The following is a 22,218-nucleotide window of genomic DNA, read 5'->3' on the forward strand; positions in this document are numbered from 1 at the left end:
GTAGGTACACTTAAAGTGTAATGCATAGAGGAAAGGCTTGCGCGAGACGATGGTATAAATGGGTGTGTTTTTAAATTAAACAGTACTGTTAACAGTATCTGATGTTGGCTACAGGTATTTTTTAAGTTCCAGCAGACGGAATGCAGCGTGGATAGCGTATGGCGGCTTAGTGGTGGAGAACTTGCTTCTCACCTGGAGGGTTCGAGACTCCGTTTCGCCACTGCCTTTTAGGTAACTCAGTCATATTCTTCATGACCTTATTACTAAGACATTGTATAAGTAAGCAACTTATATGAAGCTTTTACCATGGTATGCAGGTAATAGTAAAGAACAACGATACGCAGACAAAAGGAAAGGGCAGATGACCCTCTAGTAGTAAAATCACCCTGTGAATAATCAATAATACAAATAATGAAATATATGTGGCGAATCAAAGCCGTATATAAACGTATATACCTAGAGCCATTTAACAAAGACAGACAGGACGTGGCATTTTTAAGGTAGGATACTCAGCGGAAAATTTTAAATATGTATAAAAATTTTAATATCTCGAATACATCAATATCCTATTACTCGTACCCTGAATTTTGTATGCCATAAATGTGAACACCTTGGATCCAAACTCAGTATCAAAATTCGTGATGCATAAGTTATTAGCAATAAATCGTATGTTACAGTTTCTACAATCTTCGTAGTTGGTAAACACGAATTAACTGTAAAAAGAGTTTAATTTTTATGATAAATGTGAATTATAGGCAATAAATAATGTATAACCCAAAGACATTTGAAATTTCCTACATTAACTCTACCGTTCTTCATAACTAATCAAGCTCATATTTGGCGACGTAATTTGGAGCTTAAGGAAAAAATGAGATGACAAATGATTGAAACATAACCTGTTTTTTAATGTTTTTAACTGCGTGTTATGAGTCAAAGACGAATTAAGAAGCTTAGTGATCTACGTATTGTTTGAAAAAACAGCTACTTACAATAATTCGTGCTATTATAGTATCACCATAATCCAACTAATAAGATAGAAAAGTAAATATATTTTGTGGTACCCTAATTAACAAACCGTATACCTAAGCCTTATTTCAACTAACGATGTGGCTAGTTAAGAATCATATATTAATAATCTTTTTTTTATGAGGTAGTGAAGTAAGAAATCGTTTAATAAAAACAATTGTTTACGTAACTTGTACATCGCTTTCATGGTTTTTGTATGTATTTTATAGATTTCGTATAAATAATTATTTGTTGTGAGAATAACTTTGCCATTAAGAAAGTATCCCCATTATGTATAATAACGTCAAGATTCTTATGATATTTGAAATATAGGTGAATAATGGCAAGACTAAGCTCCAGTTGAAATTTCAAGACTGTTCAGAGCTTTGGAAGCAAATTATTCATGAAAATACATCTTTCAATTTAACTTGGCATCTAATGGGTGTATGAATTTTTGAATATGAATGGGTATATACAATGTATTGAAAATTATGCCAGTACTATAGTTTTCTACAGAAAATCGAGTCAATCAAGGAGATACTTCCTTAACTAACTGTTATTTAAAATGTTTGGACTTGATTAATATAAAAAAAGTCACTATGATGAAAGCTAGTTAAATAGATAATAGATTTGGATTTTTTGATGCGTTTCGTTACAAAATATTTTATTTAAAAATTTTGAGGGTAAGAGTAATTTAATTTATGTAATTATTAAAAAAAAGTTATTGTTAAGAATTATACAATAGAGCAGAGTAAATATAACAAGAAAATAAAAAGTATCATGGATTCAAAATCCTGAAACTTTATTTTTTACGAAAATTTATTTCGGTTGGTTAAATTATTAACTATTTCTTTGAACACATTTATACATTTAAAACATCTTTATAAGAGCAACTGTACTTACTAAAAATTTAGTGGGATGATTGTACATTGAAAATAAATATTTGAAAAATAGTATTGTCCTAAAAAGTTATGATCTTCCCACAAAAATACCTTTGAACAAAACTAAAAGGTTAGGTAAGTTTAATTTGCTGAGTTAATACTTTGTCAAAATTTTTCGAAACCTTATAATAATTGCGTAAGACCATGTAAGATTACTACGAAATAGATACTTAGGATATACAGCATTTTTTTTAATCCAAGCAGTATAACAGATTTTATTATTTAATATTGTTGCAACTTTCACTTTAAATAACTAAGAACTCTGGAACTCTGTGCAGTTGAAATGCAGTAGTAACCACAAAAACAGTAGTAACCACTACAAACCACACTTTTTCTATCAAAGGAATAAATAGTCTAAAAATTAGTTCATAAATACCATACATAATTACTAGTAGGGTTCCACCTCTCTTGATTTGATCTATTAATAGATGAATTGTAAGACACCAATAGTATTTTGTGCCAGAAATAAGACCCAAGATTTAAGAAAAAACTTTTTGCCACAGTAGGATAATTAAAGGAAAATATCTATCCTGCATGCACAGATAAAAGAACTGTATTATCGCATACTGCATAAAAACACTTTTCCATAAAACTAAAAGGTTAGGTAAGATTTATATGTTGAGTTAATATTTTGTAAGAAATTTCTGATGCCTTTACATACTTGCAATGAATGGTATTCTTCTTAATAGATCTTAAGCCTTGCAAGGTTCTGACTTCAAAATATGAAAACGATCAAGTTTTTTATGCTCGACATACTATTCTATAACCCTCGTAGTATAATACTGTTAAGTACTCGTCTTTTTAGCCAAATTAAATTAAGTTATCTTGACTGGTACTTAATGTAAACCAGTCAAAAGTACATTAATGCCTTGCTATTTCGTAAGTATATGAAAATGTTAGGGCATTGATTTAACCTATTCAAGGTAAGGTTTATATACCACACTAGTCAAAAGTAAAAATTAGCTAGTTTGATTTTATTAAAGTACGAATACTGGACAGTATTCTCTACGAGTTTTATAGAAAAAGGATGTTGAGCAAAAAAACTTGACCGTTTTCATATTTTGAATTTAGAACTTTGCAAGGTTAAAGATTCATTAAGAAGAATACTATTCATTGCTATCATATGAAGACTTTTAAAGTTCCTTACAAAATATCAACTCAACATGTCAAACTTACCTAACCTTTTGGTTTCGTTAAAAAGTATTTGTATGGGGTATGCGATAATACTGTTTTTTCGTCTGTGTGTGCAGGATAAATTCTTTTCTTCTATTACCCTAGTCTAGCAGTTTTTTCTTTAATCTTGGGTCTCGTTTCTGGCATAAAATACTATTGGTGTCTCATAATTTATCTATTTAAAAATAACCATTTTATACTTCAAGTATCTTATTAGTAGTAATCTTACATGGTTTAACGCATTTATTATTGTTGAGTCAATAAATTAAACAACAACATGAGCAACTTACGTCCATCAATTAGAAAAAAAGTTTTATGGAGGGATTGGCGAATGGAGAACGCAGGAAGCGAAGCATCACTAGTATATATACACGCTATTATAGTTCTTATAATGTATACAGACCTTTTAGTACTGGGAGAGATTGTAGTAAGTTTATTCTATTCTTTTGTTATCAAAACTTCTCAAGGTTTGGCATCCTTCAATTATTGCAATACTTTAAAGAAAATTCTTTAAATTCTTGGTGTTTTGGATGGTTCAGTCGAAGTTTTTTCATCGAAAAAAAATATAACTACAGTTTTAATTATTAGCCACATTACCCATGAATTATACCAACTTATTTAGTTTTTTACTGTGTCTAATAACAGTTAACACTTTTTTCTTACATATGAATCTACAATAAATAAACGTTGACTATACTACACTGACATATGAAACGACTACTACTCCTTACTTTCGAATGGCGGTGCTCTCACGATTTAAAAGCACTGCTCTCCTATTTCTAGCAGCTACGATCCCAAAAGTGTGACAGAAGCGTTGCCGGTATGATGGGTCACTAACCTTACTAACTCAGAGATGGTTATGATACATATTGAGGACACAAAGAGAAACATTTCATGAGTTATGTGATGTGACTAAATATTAACATACATAGCAAAAAGCAATAAATAACAAAAAAAAATTTTGAACTCGAAAAATTTAAGAATAAAAAAATGTAGGGGCTAAGACTGAATTTCTTTTTTTACTTGATGGTTAATAAGTATTTTCGACAAAAAAAGCCATGTTTAATCAATATCGGTCAAAAGATTTATGAGATATCTGTATTAGTAAATGTAAAAAAGTGATAATACAGGCTTATGTAGTTAAGGTAACTTACTTGCTAAGAGAATTAACGTCAATATATTGATAATACTTTGAACAGAGATTAATTAGTGTATGAAAAACCTTCGATATAAATTTCAAATCCCTTTATGGTTTATAAAGTGAGATATTGATAATTTTGCTATTGAACTTTAAACGTGCAGTTTTATGAGAATCAGTACTGTTCAGATACATAAGCTGCAATATCTGAATAATCGACGTCAAGATTTGATTAGAATTTTTTTTGAAAATAGCTAAAAACTTGGTGATTATGTAGCTATAGTCTTATCTTCTTTCATGGCTTATGGAATGAGCAATAAATTAGTGAATAAAATAATTCTCTATACTCATGCAGGTTACAATACTGCCAGGGCCGGATTATGCCTTTTGCCGCCCTACGCCAATATCATTGTGCCGCCCTCTCAAGGAGAGCGTTTTTCCATATATATATATCAAATAATTTTTGACTCCCTTTAATCTCTGAAAAAATTAAATTAACAATTATCTGTCGTTCTGCACAACGTGGTTAAAGCATGTTTTTTAAAGAATCAAACAAAAAAAGTTTATTTAATTTTAATATTTGTAAACGAACGCAAGTAAACACACTTTCGTAGCAGTGGCCTAAGTTTTGGGTAAGTTTAGACCGCCGTGGAACGGACACATTCACTAAATCTCCGACCCTGAACAAACTTTATGCGTCGGAAATCTGTGCATTCGCTTGTCAGCTGAATTAGGTACATACGAACAAGAAAACAACAAAACAAAAAACAGCTTTACATTCCAAGTTTGGTTATTGTATGTACTTATAGTGATTTTGCATTGATCTGCGTCATGCAATAGAAGAATAACCTGATCTTTTTTTGAGTAAGTATTTTTCCATACCCCCATTAGTAATATTTCAGCGAGATCATCGTATTTTTGTCTGGTTTGGCTAAATATGAAATATGAGCTCTAAATATTACTGAGTTGTAATTTGTACTTTAGGTTAAAATGAGTTCTCGTGAAAGATTAAGTGGAGCTAAGTATAAACAAATTGCTAAAGAGAAGTCGAAACGTTTTGAAGAAGAAGTTTTAGCTAAAATCCCAAAGCTCGATAGTTTCTTTTTAACAAACGAGTCTACATCAGAGACTGAACCTACAAGTGAACGTAAGTATTTTCGAGTGTTTTCAGAACTTGAATAAGAATAAACGTGATTAAATCAAATCTTGATCTACTCTCTCCTTTTTTCGAAAGAATAACATACGAATGTGTACATAACCTATATCTCAAATTATAATGAAAGCGTGTAAGTACATCAAACCTTACACGGTGCCCGGTGTACGGTGCATCAAGCCAATCATAATACCTATCCTAAATAGTCTATTATACTCTAAAAAGTAAGATGCACTTTGTATCTCACATATGATCGTCCATGTAATACAATGTGAATGAGCAAAAAGCTTGCATTTATATTTATCTACACATGTATAATGAGCTGATAGTACTCCATTTTTGTTCGGATAGTCGCTTTTCATACTTGCTAAATTTACTTTGCTGTTTATCCATTGATTATATTTTATTATTATATCGGGGAATAATACTTTAAGAGAATTTTTATCGTTTTAATTACAGAAGAAAGTAACTTGACTCTGCAGGCGGAGAATTTCCAAGTTACTTCTGCAATCAACGATTCTACAAAAATTGATGAAGAACTATCTTCTTTGCGTGATCAGCCATCCGCCTCTTCAGAAGTGAATGAAAACAATGAAAGTCAGATTTTGACAGCCAGTGCGAATGATGAAGTGATGCCGAAAAATTTAAAGTCCGTTAATCACGTAAGTGATGATCCTGCGGAGTGGATCATAAATGAAGTAACAATTAATACTTTTTTACAAAGAGGATTTAAACAAAACCTTGATTGTTTTGATTCGTCTGCAACAAAACGTGTTATTTATGGTCGATCGCGATACTTGTCTAAATCTATTTTCACGCGTACTTTTGCAAATGGACAAACTCAGCCTCGCCAGTGGCTTATTTATTCAAAAAGTGAAAATGCAATTTTCTGTGGCCCCTGCAAACTCTTCGGCGAATCACAAAATTTGACTGTTGGTTACACAGATTGGAGTAACGTCTATCAGCGAGTTAAGGAGCATGAAGAGAGTCAGTCGCACAAAACAACTGTAATATTATTCTTGAAAAAGTGTGCAGTTGCTAAGACCGTACATGCATCTTTAGAAAATCAAATAGTCAGTGAGATAGAATATTGGCGCAATGTTTTGAGGCGAATCGTTGTAGTTATACAGGCACTGGCATCTCGCGGTTTAGCATTTAGGGGTGATGACGAGAATTTTGGTTCGATTAGAAATGAAAATTATAAGATGATGTTAGAAGTCATTGCCGAGTTTGATCATTTTCTTTCTAATCATATAAAAACTTATGGCAATGCAGGAAAAGGTTCAATATCATATTTGTCATCAACAATATGCGATGAATTCATACAACTGATGGCTGAGAATCTTTTGAAAAAAATCATTTGTGAGGTTAAAGTCGCAAAATATTTTTCTATCAGTGTTGATTCCACATCTGATATCTCACACGTCGACCAACTTTGTTTAATTTTGCGATATGTTGACACTGCAGGCGTCCCGAGAGAGAGATTTCTCAAATTTATCCCAAATTGTGGACATAAATCTGAGAACTTGACTACTACCGTACTCTCTATATTAGAAGAACTTGGCTTAAATATTCAAAATTGTAGAGGCCAGTCTTATGACAATGCAAGCAACATATCTGGAGTCTATTCAGGGTTGCAAGCATGTATTAAGCAAGTAAATCTGCTTGTTGAGTTTATTCCCTGTTCAGCTCATTCTCTTAACCTTGTAGGGACTAATGCCGTAAAATCATGCCAATTAGCTGTAAATTTCTTTAATAGTTTACAGAGTTTGTATAACTTTTTTTCTGCTTCGACTCATAGATGGGAGATTTTAATGAATAGTTTACAATCAAATTGTACCGTAAAAAATCTTGCGAAAACTCGATGGTCAGTACGTTTCGATGCTTGTTATAGTCTTTGTGAGTCTTGGCCCGAAATTTTATCTGAATTAAGTAAAGTAAGTTAACCAAAAGCAAGGGCAGAAGCCTTAGGAGTACATAATGCTTTAAACTCTTTAGAAAGTTGTTTCTTCACCTTATTATGGACGGATATTTTGAATCGGTTCAACTCAGTCAACAAAACACTGCAGTCTTCTCAAGCGGAATTAACAACAGTTGTAAACTTGTATCAGTCACTTATCGAATTTATCACGAATATGCGGTCTTCTGAAGTTTTTGAGCGTTATGAAATTGCAGCTATTGAAAAATGTAAAATCGAAAAATACAAATACGAAGGTACTAGAAAACGTCCTCGTAAAAGTCATTTCGATGAACAAAATACGGAGGATTATGTTTTTTCTGCAAGTGAATATATGCGCGTAAATGTATTTTATGTCATTTTAGATAGCTTGGTAACAAATTTAAAGAAAAGACAAGAATCTTACGATTGTCTGAACAACAGATTTGGATTTCTAATGAATTTACACAGTTTAACAGAAGCTGAAATATCGCAAAAAACCAGAGAATTAGTTAGCTTTTATCCTGACGATTTAGACCATAGTTTGAATATTGAGTGCCAGCATTTTGGAGCGTATTTAAAATCAATCAAAATTATTAAACCATGCGCATTAGATTTAAGTAAATTAATTTACGACAGTAAGTTTCTAGAAATATATCCTCACGTTTATATTGCACTGTCCATATTTTTGTGTTTAATGGTTACGAACTGTAGCGGCGAAAGATCATTTTCAGTCTTGCGTAGAATTAAAAACTACTTACGTTCTACTCAAAGTGAAGAAAGACTTAGCGCATTAGCAATACTTTGCATCGAAGCAGATTTTCAGAAGGGGTTAGATATAGAATCAATGATTGATGATTTTGCACAAAAAAAAGCACGGAAAGTTCTCCTATAAAAATGTTTTTGGTAATAATAATAAAAAAAAAAAACTGTACCTATGTTATTTTTTAAGTACCAATAAAAAGTTGAATACGTACTTTAATGAATCGTTACTATTTTGACGAATAATTTATTAGAAGTTTTAATTTTTCTAGGAACATTTTTTTCAAATTTTTAGAAGAAAAAAATATGCTTTAAAACCTTTTTTTTTAAATCGTGCCACCCCTGCCACAGTGCCGCCCCTACGCCATGGCGTTGTTGGCGTAGGCGGTAATACGCCCCTGAATACTGCTGATCTTATGCGTCCAAAAGGTTAGGTACGAGTGAACTCGTTTAAGGGTGTAGAAACTCAATGCATGTAATAATGTACATAGTAATAGTGTATTATGTACTATTACAAAGTAGAACAATAAATGTACTAATACGTTAGTCTGTGTTTGCCCACGTTTGTCACTGCTCTATATTAAAGAAAAAAGCATAGCCACTATCTAGTGCGTTGGTTACATAGAGACATTATAATAGAACACGCCAGGGACCAAATCTTGTGATACGTGCAAAGAGAAAGATCACTGCCAGCGAGTCCCCCTGTGTCCTTGTCTAACAAGTGTGTACATAGAAAGAAGTCAAAGCGCATACGTTAATTAGACAAGAACACAGGGGGACCGTGGGCAGCCTTCTCTCTCACTCTGCATATCGTTGCCACTTATAAGCTATCATATCTCTGGCGTGCTTTATTCTAATATCTCTATGGTTGGCTACGGACTGGTGGCCGTTTAGGACCTCTACACTTCCAAAATCAGTGGAGCGTGGGCACCACAGTGTTAGTACAGTAAATTCGCACCTGTCAGTAATGCAGCAGTACCAACATTTTATCAGTGGCTTTAGATTCACAGAAATTTCAGAAACACAAGGACATAACATCTGTTATACTCGTAGCTTATTAAACACTTTTTTCTCTTTTAAATTCAACTATTAAAATCAGAATATAAAAAAAATTTTTTTAAATTATTTTCCTCTTAGTTTTTTTTTAATTCACTCATAATTTTTATGACTACCAATTATGTTCAAAATTTTTTAGGTTATACTGATGGTAGGAACATCGGTATCAATATTTTGATGTAGGTACGTAGGTACGTTTGAAGATAAAGTCAAGCTTGTACCTACGTAAAAGACATATAAATCGCGAAGATTAAAAATGGTATAATATATGGGTTACGCAATTGGTTGCAATGCTGTTAACTAAACACAAAAAAATCAGTTAAATTAACAATTTAATAAAAATTTTTTATAAATTTTCGTTTACTGTTTGTATACAGCAATGTAATTTTTGTAATTTTTGTTGAAGTTTTAAAAAGGTCAATAATAATATTGCAATAATGTGTGTTCACTGCTCACTGATAAATCAGAATGAGGTTATAAGCTACTCTTTGTAAGCCGTATTTCCACAAAAGTTGTAGAAATCACACGAATGAGTCAACAATATTTTATCGTCCCCCATTGCTGAGTAAAAATATTAAAGAATACACGTTTACTAAAACATTTTTAAATAACAACATTGAATACTTTACAATCAACGAGAAACAATACGGTACGTTGCAGTATCTTATTTTTTACATGGACGAAATATCTCATCTTGGCAAACATCAAAAAATCAGATCAAGCTCCTTGAAAAAATTTTCAAGCACTTTTTTTACATAAGAATTTAACTGGCTATCGGACAGTACGCACAATTTTTAAGAAGTTGGAAAAAATTTGAAAATTCAAGGCATGGACATCAATTTTTAACCTCAAACTCAAGGAGTTTTGGGATCACTGATAAATAATTCAATGTCAAATTTAAGAAAATTTACCCTGTTTAGCCGTGAATGGTCAACTCTTGGCATAAACTATTGCATAACTATTCATATAGTCAAGTTACATTAATTTTAGTTACATTAATAATAGTTACATTAGTAAATAGTTACATTAATAATAGCCAGGTTTTTAAAGTCGCTGATCACGAATGTTATGTTTAAATTATAAGAATGTTCCCACTTTACTTGTTTGACCACAACCTGACAAAAAAAGTATGAGTTTTTCTGCAAAATGCCGACATATTATTTTCAAGGTTTTAGAGACCCTTATCAATATGTAGTATGTAATATTCAATACAAATGAATAAAAACATTTTTATTTCAAGACTTTAAGGGTGTTGGTCACTACATCGGGTGGTAACAATAAATCAAAAACTTTGCTTAATAGAGATTTAAGCAGTTTAGCTGGTAGCTGTCGATGAATAAATTAATGCGTATGAATCAGATATAACTGAAAATCTAAGAGATATTTATTACTTTATTATTTCACGAACATTTTCGTAAAAAATTCTTTCGAAAGTTTTCGAATACTAATTATTTGACTTTAAAATTTTTTTTAACTATTAGTTACACTATTAAATATTTTAGAATGATCATCGTAGTTTAACCGTATAGCACGTCGAGTTAATTTAATCAGTAGTTGTCACAACACAAAATTCATGATAGGAAGGTTGTCCTCTGATTATGACTTATGAAAACAATTATTTAACTAGTTGTAATAAAAAATCTTAAGTTTCCGGTCACAAGTACTTAATTGTTTCTTCTGCAAATGGAATTCATCATTTTTAATGTTTTCCATCCTAACAGCAAGAATATCATATTTTCTACAACCTAGCAGGAATCGTGGGTTAAGTACTAAAAATGTTTTTGGGTCATGATTGTTCGGGAATTTCTTCTGGAATACAGTAACACTGGTAGGCTGAAGAAAAACATATCGTAGCCTTGGCTTTACCTTAAAGCGTGCTTATACCTGACACCTTACGTATAGGTATAGTAAAAGTCTAGGCTTGCCCTTCATAAGCAACAATAATTAAGACTCTATCCTAAGGTACCGTGTTGCCTTTAGTTTTCCATAAGACATAAAAATAGCTAGAACTATCACTCAACACACAATAATAACTCACTAACAGTATAGTGATACATAACATTGTCACTTAAGGTGTACAGTGGTATTGTAGGCCCTTTCTTCGAGCCCTGTAACAAGTAAGGCTAGTCCTAAAGAAGTGACCACGTTAAAAAAATCGCTTTTATTCAAGTGTCATTTGTTACTAAGCAAATTTTTCATTCCATTGCATCTATTTAAAACTGTGTGACTAATTTTATACTAAGTGCACTATTCTTTACTAAGTTATTTTTGCACATGCTTTTTGCTGCTATATGCAAAGTAGTGGCTTTCTGGTATTACTTAAGAATGCTGTCTATAATTTGTAATATAATAATTCAAGCTGAATGAAGTCGAAAACTAATAGAGTTGACTGCTGAGAAAAGACAAAACAAATGTAAGTATGAATAAAAAAAGATAGTAAGAGTGTAATTAGTACAAAAAAATGAGCTCTTAAAATAACTCAACAGTAACTACAGCAAACCAAAACCACAAAACAGTAAATAAATTTTTCTATGTAAGAAGGTCAAAAAATTAGTCAGATAATGGTAATAGAAGTGTGTAGCTGAGTCACGTATACTGTTTTCTTACCAAGGGCAAAAAAGGCGATTTGGTGCCTATGGGCAGACTTTATACCGAGGGCCCAAAAATAATTTTCTGCTTGTAAATGTATGGTAATAATAAGGCGGCAAAGTAGGACCTAAAGATGAAAAGCGATTGTTGTACTTCGAGCACTAGTTAAAAAAAGTACTTCAAGCACAGAAGACCGTAAAGTATTGTACTGAGTTATAACATTTTACACCCATGGTAATGAAATAGTAGTTTTCACAATGCTCTGCAAGTGACTTCGGGCCTAGTATTTGTCCTGCAGAGATGCTAAATAATTGCGAACGCTGTTTGTTTCACCAGGACAATGGCTTAAACAATAAAAATCAAAAAGCTTTTCATCAATGTACAACTTGATATCATGAAAGGTTATACAACAGTTTTCAATTAGGTTCTTAAAAAAATCTATGCAATTTAGCTTTGTAGACGAAGAGCAAAAAATGTAAATAACGACTAAACACATTTTACGTAGAATTTTCATAAAATCAAACTCACACTGCATTTACTAATTGATTATGATTGCAATTTGATTTTTTACTGATACCTATGTAATTCTGTTAAATGAATATTACAAACATAATTAATTTTCAAGTAAACATAGGGAAAGGCGAGGTATATATGTTAGACGAGGAGCGGCGGCAGTAGGGTCGAGAAAAATATCTCTTAATCTGATAAGGTAGAGAAACGGTCTAATTAAAATGTCACATCAACTTCATGATCAAAACATTATACATAGTTAGGCATTGTAATCGGTTTGAATTTAATTATTCTTGTATCCAAATGTTATTTTACTGCATGTTGACAATAGACTATAAATTAAGTACAAATATAATCTTGTGCTTGAAGAATCTTTTTTAAATAAACTTATATGATAAAAAATTTTTTTTCTATCGACTTACTTCAACATAAAATTAAATTTTGCTGTGAATTATTGGAATGTTAAAAAAAATGTTGAAAATAATCAATTTTTCAAAAATTATAAAATAAGAAAATTTTTTATTCAATCTGACAGAAATTTTGTCAATCAGGAGGGAGAAATAAAATTTTTTTTAAAAACACCACGCTTGAATAATAGGAATCCCCTCACACTAATTAGTGAATACCGTATGTAAAATATTTTTCATACAAAAACATCAGTTTTTTATCATTTACAAATGGTCAATCTAATGTATATTCATATAAACAAATTTTATTGTTGGATTGTTGAATTCTGAAAGAAGCATTAACCGTGTAAGTTCTCGAAATTCTCAAGTGAAAAGTCTTAAGACTATGGAGAAAACTTCAAATTTTCTAGTCTGTTGCTAAGCTGTCTCTATACAAAAGCTAATAAAAAACTTTACTGGCCAAAGTCGAGATATTGAAATAGTAAAAGAAAATCTTATAAGTGCTGCAATTATTTTACCTCTGAGTCCGAAGTTCCTTCATCTTCATCTTCATCATCTTGAGCTTTTTCGCTATCTGTAGTTTTTGTTTCTTTGTTTAACGTCTCTTGATCATCTTGCTCTTTTTTCATTTTTTTCTCTCCTTCCTGTAATAAGTTTGAATCGTTATAAAAAGCCTTAATCGTTACTGAGTTTGTTTTATTCTTTTAAAAGTTAAAATTTTTTAGGCAGGTCATGCATGGAAATTTAACCTGTAAAAGGACAGGGTGAGTACAGATGTAGATATACAACAACATTTAGATTTTTTATATTCTGTTTTGTGCAAATCTTTGGATAAGATTTAAAGCTAACTCCTAACTTCTGTAGCTCCACCAGTCTGCTTTCTGTTTACATATGTTCATTGATACAAGCGTATATTGTGATTTCTATTTTCACTCTCTCTCTCTCTGTCTTTTTTACTCATATGCATACACACAGTTGCTGTATTCTTTGGAAGCCAGATAATTTAATTGTATCACTAAGTAACACAGCCTATACTAGACCAATACAGAATTTTCACTGGTCAGGGGGCTATTTTAGCAACGTATCGACTATGCCTGACAACGATATGTTTAGAGATAAAAGCTCCTGCTGATAGGAGCATGATCAGAAAATGTTAAGTGGCTGTAATCATCACCGTCTCTGAAATCATACCTTGCCTGCAATACACTATTGTTAACTTATTTTTAATCTATTTTCAAAATATGTTTCTGTGATACGAAGAACTTTTAATGATCTGCTGTTTACTTCTAATGCTTTTTCTTTAGAATTATTGAAGCTTCATCCCAAATAATGAAATCGAATTATCTTTTTTTTTTTTTTTTTCAATGGGTATTGAATTTGAGAAACATGATCTCTGTATTGCTCAAATCTTATGAAAGTCTAAAGGGTGACTACTACATTTAGTCAAATATTTTTTTAACTACGAATTTTTTCTAAATGCAATTCGTTTCAATGTAGTTAAGTTAAATCATTTACATGATGTATCTTCTGATTCTAAAGTTTGGTTTGTATGTAAAAGAACCATTTAAGTTGACGATCAACAAAATTTTGTAAAAACTCTCATTATGCATTTGATATTCAATCACCTTAAATATTTTTCAAATTAAAAAACCACGCGGAAATGACCTCAATCGATAAGGAAACATAAAAACTACATAAATAATACAGGATATTCTTACTTATAATACAGATTTTTCAATCATATGCTATCTTAAAAGTACTAACTATTGAGACAGTTATAACTGTACCATGAACAATGAAGGGTTTGACGCAAAAAACTTGCAGAAAAGCGAAGTCACACTAGTATAAATATGTACCTTTCTATGTTATATGGTTTTCCAAGCCAGGCTTTTCACTTTACCCCTTTACACCCTGCATATACCACCACGCCGCCACCACCCCGTTCGCTCCCCATAAAATAAGAGAATATTAAATTGCTATTGCTATTATTTTAACCTGATAAAGTAAAACCTAGAGCCCATCGAGCTCTCTAGCCGCCCACACTGTATTTACAATACATGCTGCCACTAAAGCTTTCTCCGAAAAATTAGAGAAAATTTTATAGGTTGGTCTGTTATTTTCACTTTCATTTTAACTAAGTAATAATAATATTCTGCATTTTTTTCGTACTTTTCCCTCCTTGCAATTTGAAAAAATTCTATAGATGTGTCCATTATTTCCACCTATCAAAGTTATACCGTATTTATTCTCACCCCACTCTCTAAAACATATTTTTTTTGCATCATAGTGTACTGACTAACTGAGGATATGTACACTTTTCTTTTCCTTTATTTGCAATAGTCTTTTATACTATGTTATCGTATTATTTTTTTTACATATTCATTGTCTTATTTATCGCTGTCATTACATTGTCTTCATTTATTTCGCTTTCACGCGTGACCGGATATCGAGAACTCATCACAATTCTTTATCTTTTCATACGCTTAATATTTTTATTTTCATATTAAAATTGAAGCCTTATCCTAAATTGGTTTCATGAATTCGATACTCGGCAAGAACCATCAGAAAAAGTCTGACTGCCCCGACCCGGAATCAAACCGACGACCCCTTGAGCTGTGTTGTTTTAATGGTTAGCACGCTAACCAACTGAGCCAACGACAAGCTACTAAAATATATTCAAGACTCAAGAAAATGTTAGAAAATATGGTAGTCTTGGACAGTAGTTCTATGAAACCCTGAAGAGACAGAACATCCCAATGCCCGATTTCAAGAAAAAAAAAACAACATTCAAAGAATGTAGTTATGTGAAAATAATATTGTTTCATGTTATATAATTACTTTCAATACCTTATTTGTTTTTTGATTTAAAATTAGAAAAATTTTAAATAAAAATTTGATCACATTAGACATTTCTTGATTCTTAAGTACTTTTACGTTTAATTCGAATCAAATATCCCTTCTTTAGTTTTGCATCATAATAAAAAAAAGTGCAATTGTCTATAAAAAAATGAAGACTTTTTCAAGTATAAACCTACTTAATCATAACTTTGCCCATGAGATTTGATAACTGTCGTAGCAAATGCTAAAACTAGAGGAAATTGCTTTCTGTAAGGTATGGAAGGTAATGACGAGGTACTAACTGTATTGAAAGTGATTTTCTGTAGGAAGACATTTTTGTATGCCACACGATTTATGCTTTTGGAAGGTGTCGTATTTCTTTTAAATAAATAAAAAAATTTGTTATTTTACCAACTACAAGACTTTTTCGCTAAAATACCAAAGTTATTAGAAAATTTGTCATTAAATTTATGTGCAAGTTAACAGAACAAATATATTCATTCGTACGATGACTTTATTTAAATAAAAAGTGAAAATATTAAGCTTCCAACATTCACACTTGGCGCATATTTTTCTTTCTAGCGCATTTTTATGATGAAAACCACGAGTTTCGTTCAAAAATTATGAAATAGCAATAAGGAGAGCTACAAAAAAAAGAGATCTACTCTGGCCAAGGCTTTAGTTTTTTCCTAGGGAATGACTCGCAAAGCACGCAGAGGGGCAAAGCTATATACATTTTTGTTATTTCGGCAGTACATAAGAAATTTTGAAAACAATGTTATTTACGGTAAGTTATACTAGATGTACGTAAAAATCAGTATCACCATCTTGAAGTTGAAGAGAAATTATTTATGAATGGATTTTGCTACACTGTTTGACGAGACTTGTCAATGGAGTAATCAATTGTGCTACCAAAAATCCAGACACAATGTCGAAAGGCTCTGGTAAGGCGGTTTTCGAGTTACTATGCATGGGCGGCACCCTGCTGGCTACAGCTGCTTAAGTGCCACAGTTTAAGCGCTATTGTTTTCTAACTTAATAAGTTGTTACATGCAAAAGGATTGACCAAAATTTTGTTTGGTACAATAAATCCTAACATAAAAGGTCATGGAAATTCGAAGTAAAAAAATCAAATATAACGGCCATAATGCATAAAAAATTGAAAGTATCAGATCTTGGCTTTTATTGGTCTGCCAGCAACTTTTTTTTTGAATTCATGTAACAATAAGCGCCAACACTTGCACTAAGCTGTTTTCATCTTAGTTTAAATTAGAGAAAAGAAGACCTTGGAATTACGGTTTTTTGTCTATTTCAAAATCCAATTTTGAAGATTGTCACGATAATGTTATTTTTTACTGATTCCAAAAAGATAGATGTCGTTTCCATATCCATGACATATTTTATACATTGTTGAAATTTGTAATTAATAATTTTACACGAGACCGCTAATTCAAAATTTTGTGATCAGACTTGGCATACAATAAAAAATATACTTAAGTCTATAAAATGTTTGACTATCATTTAATTTTGAATACTGGAACATGCACTTTAATTTTTTTGCGCTTGTTTAAAAAAGGGAAATTTTTAAAAACTTTTTTTAACACTTATCCTTAGCGTAAAATTATCAGATAAACAACTTTAATGTTCATTATTTTACTTCAAAACCGCTACTTGCCAAGATATTTAATAACAACTTTAAAAAGTGAATTTTTAAGTTATTTTTCATTAAAAAAAGAATGACACGTATCTCTCTTGGAATAAACATTTAGGAGTGTTATTTTACACATTTTTCTAAAAATTGTAATATTTTATTTTTGTAATGGTCCACCGTTTACTTATTCTCTGACACCCTGACTATAGGCGAGTAATATGTTTTTTTTTACCTGTAAAATGTGAACAGATACAAATTGGTCTGATTAACTTCTGCTTCTTTAACTCTTGCTGACACTTCTTCCTCCCCTAAACAATGCAATTTCATGTGGTATGATTTTTTATTATGTAGTTGATGACGTAGTAGTATGATTCTTAGGTAACAGCTAAATTTACATGTTTGGGATGAAGCGTTTATAATTTGAAATAAACTTCAAAAATAGTTTTTAAAATTTTAAGAGGTTTTAAAGACAATAAAAAAACTTCTTAAAACAAACAAATGGTGGAAAATCTGTTAGATAAAAACTAGCAAAAATATAATATTAAAAACAAAACAAAAAATTTATATGTACATGGTAACTGTTCACAATTTTCAATTTGAGTAACAACTTTTGTTAAAATAATGCTGAATTTTTCAACTATTTAAAAAAATAAGAAATATTAGTGTGACATAATATGTAGTCCCAAGAAATGGTAAACAGACGATTTATGTTTTACAATATTTGGTAAAGTCAGTTTCAAATATAAATAGTGAAATTTTAGCGACATATAATGTATATATGTATAGATTCACCTCTCTGCTTGCTACGCTCGCCAACCCCGTGCAATCGTAGGTTAATCTTTCGTAATGACCCCAATAATGCCTTTTGAGGACTTGATGAATGCTTCAATGTACATATATGTGGTCCTCACTGATTAATATTTTTATCAATTATTATTAATGTCACATGATTAATAACTAATTTATTTACATTACTATGGGAAATATCAGTTCTATTTCAATATATGCAAATATAAAATTTTTGGTACGCTAAGTTTTTTTGGTAATAACGGTAATGAACTGTGTCAGAAAGTTAAATTTGTTATTTAGTTACGTATAACATTATACTAATGTATACATAAATTCAAATAAAAATTAAATAATAATACAAACCATGGAAGTATTGCATCACTGAGGAGGTCAACTTACAGAACCAGTTAGGAAATTTTAATAATATTTACAATACTGTTGGATATAAATGTTTAATTAAGGTTTAATTGCGTTAAAAAAGAGATTAAAGTTAGATACGCTGCTGAGAATTGCAAATGAAGGGCATTGATCTTAGGGACACGATTCTGGTAATGCATCAATTATCAACTATATGAATAAAAAATATAAATAAAATTAAAGAAAAAAAAAAAACTTGTTATCGCGTAGATATAGTAAAATGATATTGCCGTTACCTTTATGCGATGTATGTAATTAAGGCAGTGAATTTTTTGTAAGATAGTGAAATATGAATTTCATCATGATTTTTCATAAGAGATCACATGAACACCGTAGTTTGATGATGTAACCTAACTTTTTAAGTGTTAATTGCATTGTGTCAATGATTTTTAACTTTGAAAGTTTCGTAGGCAACGTTATTTAATAAATTTATGAAAAAATAGTTTATGCGTGTGCATTAACCTCTTATTAATATTACCATGATCGTAACTTAGACCCTCGACAATTAAAACAGGCTTGATACTAGGGTTATCTACCTTATTCCAGACAAAAAATATCTTATATTACACAAATATATTTTCTGTGTTAATATATTTTTCATCACCGAAAAAAGCATGGAATAACAAGTAACCGTGGGGGTTGGCTTTCGAAGCGTGCACGGGGCAGAATTATGTATATACGAGTGAGGTTCACCCCGCTGCGTGCACTACGCACCAATCCCCTACTACTCTAACTTAAGAGAGGAGTCTTAAAATTAAAAACATGGAATAGAAACATGGAGCATTGGAACTTTAAATTTTAAAAACATAAGTAAATTTTTTATTTCATCTGACCGCTCCTACCATGCTACTATTATAGATTAAAATCTTTCTTCTTGTTCTGGTCGAGTTTGTAACTTATCTATAATTTTTATATTCTCTTGCTATATATTAACTTATTAGGTTCAACTATACATTACATAAGTTGATAAAGTATTTATTGAATAAACTGTTTTTTTATATATTTTAACAAGTCTTGTCAAAACTCGGAAATATTAGAACGGAGTTCTTCATGTCGCGTGCTTGGGGGACTGGAAAAAAAAAAATCCAACTGTTTAAACTATGGTTAAACTTTGTGAGAACGTCGTGCATAAATCTATTCATTTTTAAATTAAAAAAAAATACATGTTTATTTTCTTTTAATCTATAATAAACCTATAATACTGCTCTAAGATTACAGATTGTAGTTACTAGTAAAACGGATTGAAGACTTTAAAGCAATATATGTATTGTTAGAACATAAATAAAATTTTATGTATTGTTGTTCTTTCGTATAAATGAATAAAGTATATTGTACTGCCAAAAATTTAAATGTTACGTAAAAAACCACTCTATGTATGTAATTATATGGCTATCAATTGAAAATAGAGTAGAGGGAGACAGGCACGCGGAGCTTACAGAAGTTCGAAACTCTACACGTGTATATATATATATATATATATATATATATATATGTACACACATATACACACACAAATATACTCATTACTACTTCTGGTCCACATTTTATTACTATTTCTGTTAAGGCAGTGTATCTAACACTTAGCCAAAGGTTTTGATTTGTTGTTTTTAAGATACTGTAACCAATGTCGATAGTTCTATAGCAGCAAATTAAAATATGTTCCAAGCAAAAATCGTTTCGTATAAGAATACCTAAAGAAATAGCGTCAAAAATCAGCAGTAAGGTTTTAAAGATCGTCGCTTAGATACTTTAGTTTTTTAGATCATATTGTGTAATTTTTTTAATAAAGATATTAAGTTTGGAATGAATGACGTACTTTTTACCATCCCAATATAATTTCATTAAAAAAAAATGGTTTTATAACCATATTAGTAAAAAAATAAAATAATTCATTAGCTTTGCATTTAATTAAAGGATTTTGTTATAAGTGACATTAGAAATTATTAAAAAAGAAATTCAAGTAATTAATTGTTCAATTAATTGTAAAACATGTTGATATAACAACCTACAATTTTTAACAACCTACATTATTTTATTTTTAGGTAAGTATTTAATTACGATTAACGTTTAACTGCACAAAACTATATTCTAGACCTAAATTACCAAAACGTCGTAAGATTTTAATTTTTCAAACTCACAAAATCATAAATATTCCATCACTGCTATTTTTTTAATTTGCTACATAACTTCTCTTCAGTGTGTCTGTTGTCAGAGCACGTATTTTTTAGCTCACGATTAGATTAAAACCATGTACCACCATTTATCAGTAGTTCTATTAGCGTACGTGTGATATATCACACAATTGTGTCGTCTTAAGAAGTCACTTGTATTGAGATATAATATAGTTTAGAGACTAAGTTGAATAAATATAATGGTGTTCACTAATTTGTGCGTTGAAAGTAAGTCATGTGAATTCAGTTAGTCAAGTGATCCCTAAAGTAGAAACCGAGCTTCTGCTTTGTACACCTAATCGGAAAATAATCGTAAGATGTAAGAAAAACGAAATTTTTTTCAGTATCAAACTAGAATATGAACAAATTTCTTTCAATTAAAAATCTAGGCTGAAAAAATGCAAAGCCATTCTAGGTACATTGAACTATTTTGCAATTATTTCAATTGATAAATAGTTATTCACACATCTGGGGCAGTTGAGAAGAGAATTTTTAAACCTCGTGTGTATTGTCACCTAAGGCGAAGTTGGAGGTTATGAACATGGAATTTGAGCAGTCTTTAATTCCACCCGTTTTATGTATGTAATTTTACACTTTACCTAGACCAAAACCAATACGTAACTGCCCACGTAGCGATATTTTATTTTAATTTTATTTATTCTTTCTGCAATGCTTTGGAAAGTAGGATTGGACAACAGCCTATCGTACAAGAGTTTTAACTTGAAAATTTTACAAAAAACATTCTAAAATTTTAAAACAAATGGCACAAACAATATTTGCCAATTATAACCAATAATAACCAAAAATGTATGACAACGTTACAAAGTAATAGAACAAACTTGAAACATTTTTAAACATTGATTTCTTACGATTGCTAGAAATCAGCCAGTGAAAGTGTATCAAGTTGCCTGTAATAATTACAGGGTTAGAAAAAAAAGTTTTAAGTATTTTACAATTCTTGAAATTAGAAATTCGTTTTGTCTGTTTTAAATCTTGACAGCTTTAACAAACATCCCTTTTTGTAGATTATATGGGGGAAACCGCAAATAAACGGCCCTTCAGGGTCAACGATTATTTTAAGGAACGCACGGTACTTTTCAGCATAATTATATTTTTTTCACTTTTTAAAGCTTATTATTTGACCAAATTAATTGTATGGATTCCGAACAAATATGTTTTTAATAAAAAGATATCTGTGTCGAGAAGTGTTAAGAATAGATGTAAAATTTTTAACCTTTGACAGGACATGTCAACACACTACGGTGTTCCATTTAGTGAGTCTCGGGTGAAGCCAAGGCTGCTAGTCCTTAATAACGAATAAGTCTCATTGACCACAGTATATTTCTGTAAATTGGTCTTTTGATGCAATTTTCTGCCAATCTGGTTGAGTGCTAGTTCTCTTATTGTCAATTATTATTATTATTGCCTCATCTTTTATCTGATGATTTTGCCAGTCTGTTCCTGTTCCTGCTTCAATAAAAACGATTGGACCGACTGTTTTATCCTCTGCTTAAAAGTTTTCTTCAATCCGATAGCAGTACTAGCAGGATTTATTTTTAGATAGTCATCTGAATAATCTATCTGCATTTTTGTGAATTGTTCCTCTCCCATGAAAAATTTTGAACTCGTACTGACCTTATAATTCAACCCATTTAGCTAGCTGGCAAACTAGCTTTTTAAAT

At 30.9% G+C, this 22,218-nt stretch overlaps 1 protein-coding gene across 1 annotated transcript in view; it reads right to left on the reverse strand.

Moving 5' to 3' along the window:
• Positions 1-22,218, reverse strand: part of Calr (calreticulin) — a 201,124-nt gene that overhangs the window by 10,913 nt on the left and 167,993 nt on the right. The window contains exon 7 of the mRNA XM_089593647.1: positions 13,189-13,314. Within this exon, the coding sequence (XP_089449773.1) occupies positions 13,189-13,314 (126 nt within the window). The remainder of the gene's footprint in view (positions 1-13,188; positions 13,315-22,218) is intronic.

The sequence above is a fragment of the Copidosoma floridanum genome, unplaced genomic scaffold (assembly GCF_036245765.1).
Source record: "Copidosoma floridanum isolate Cflo_tuat_1 unplaced genomic scaffold, Cflo_Japanese_pri ptg000020l, whole genome shotgun sequence".
NCBI classification, from domain to species: domain Eukaryota; kingdom Metazoa; phylum Arthropoda; class Insecta; order Hymenoptera; family Encyrtidae; genus Copidosoma; species Copidosoma floridanum.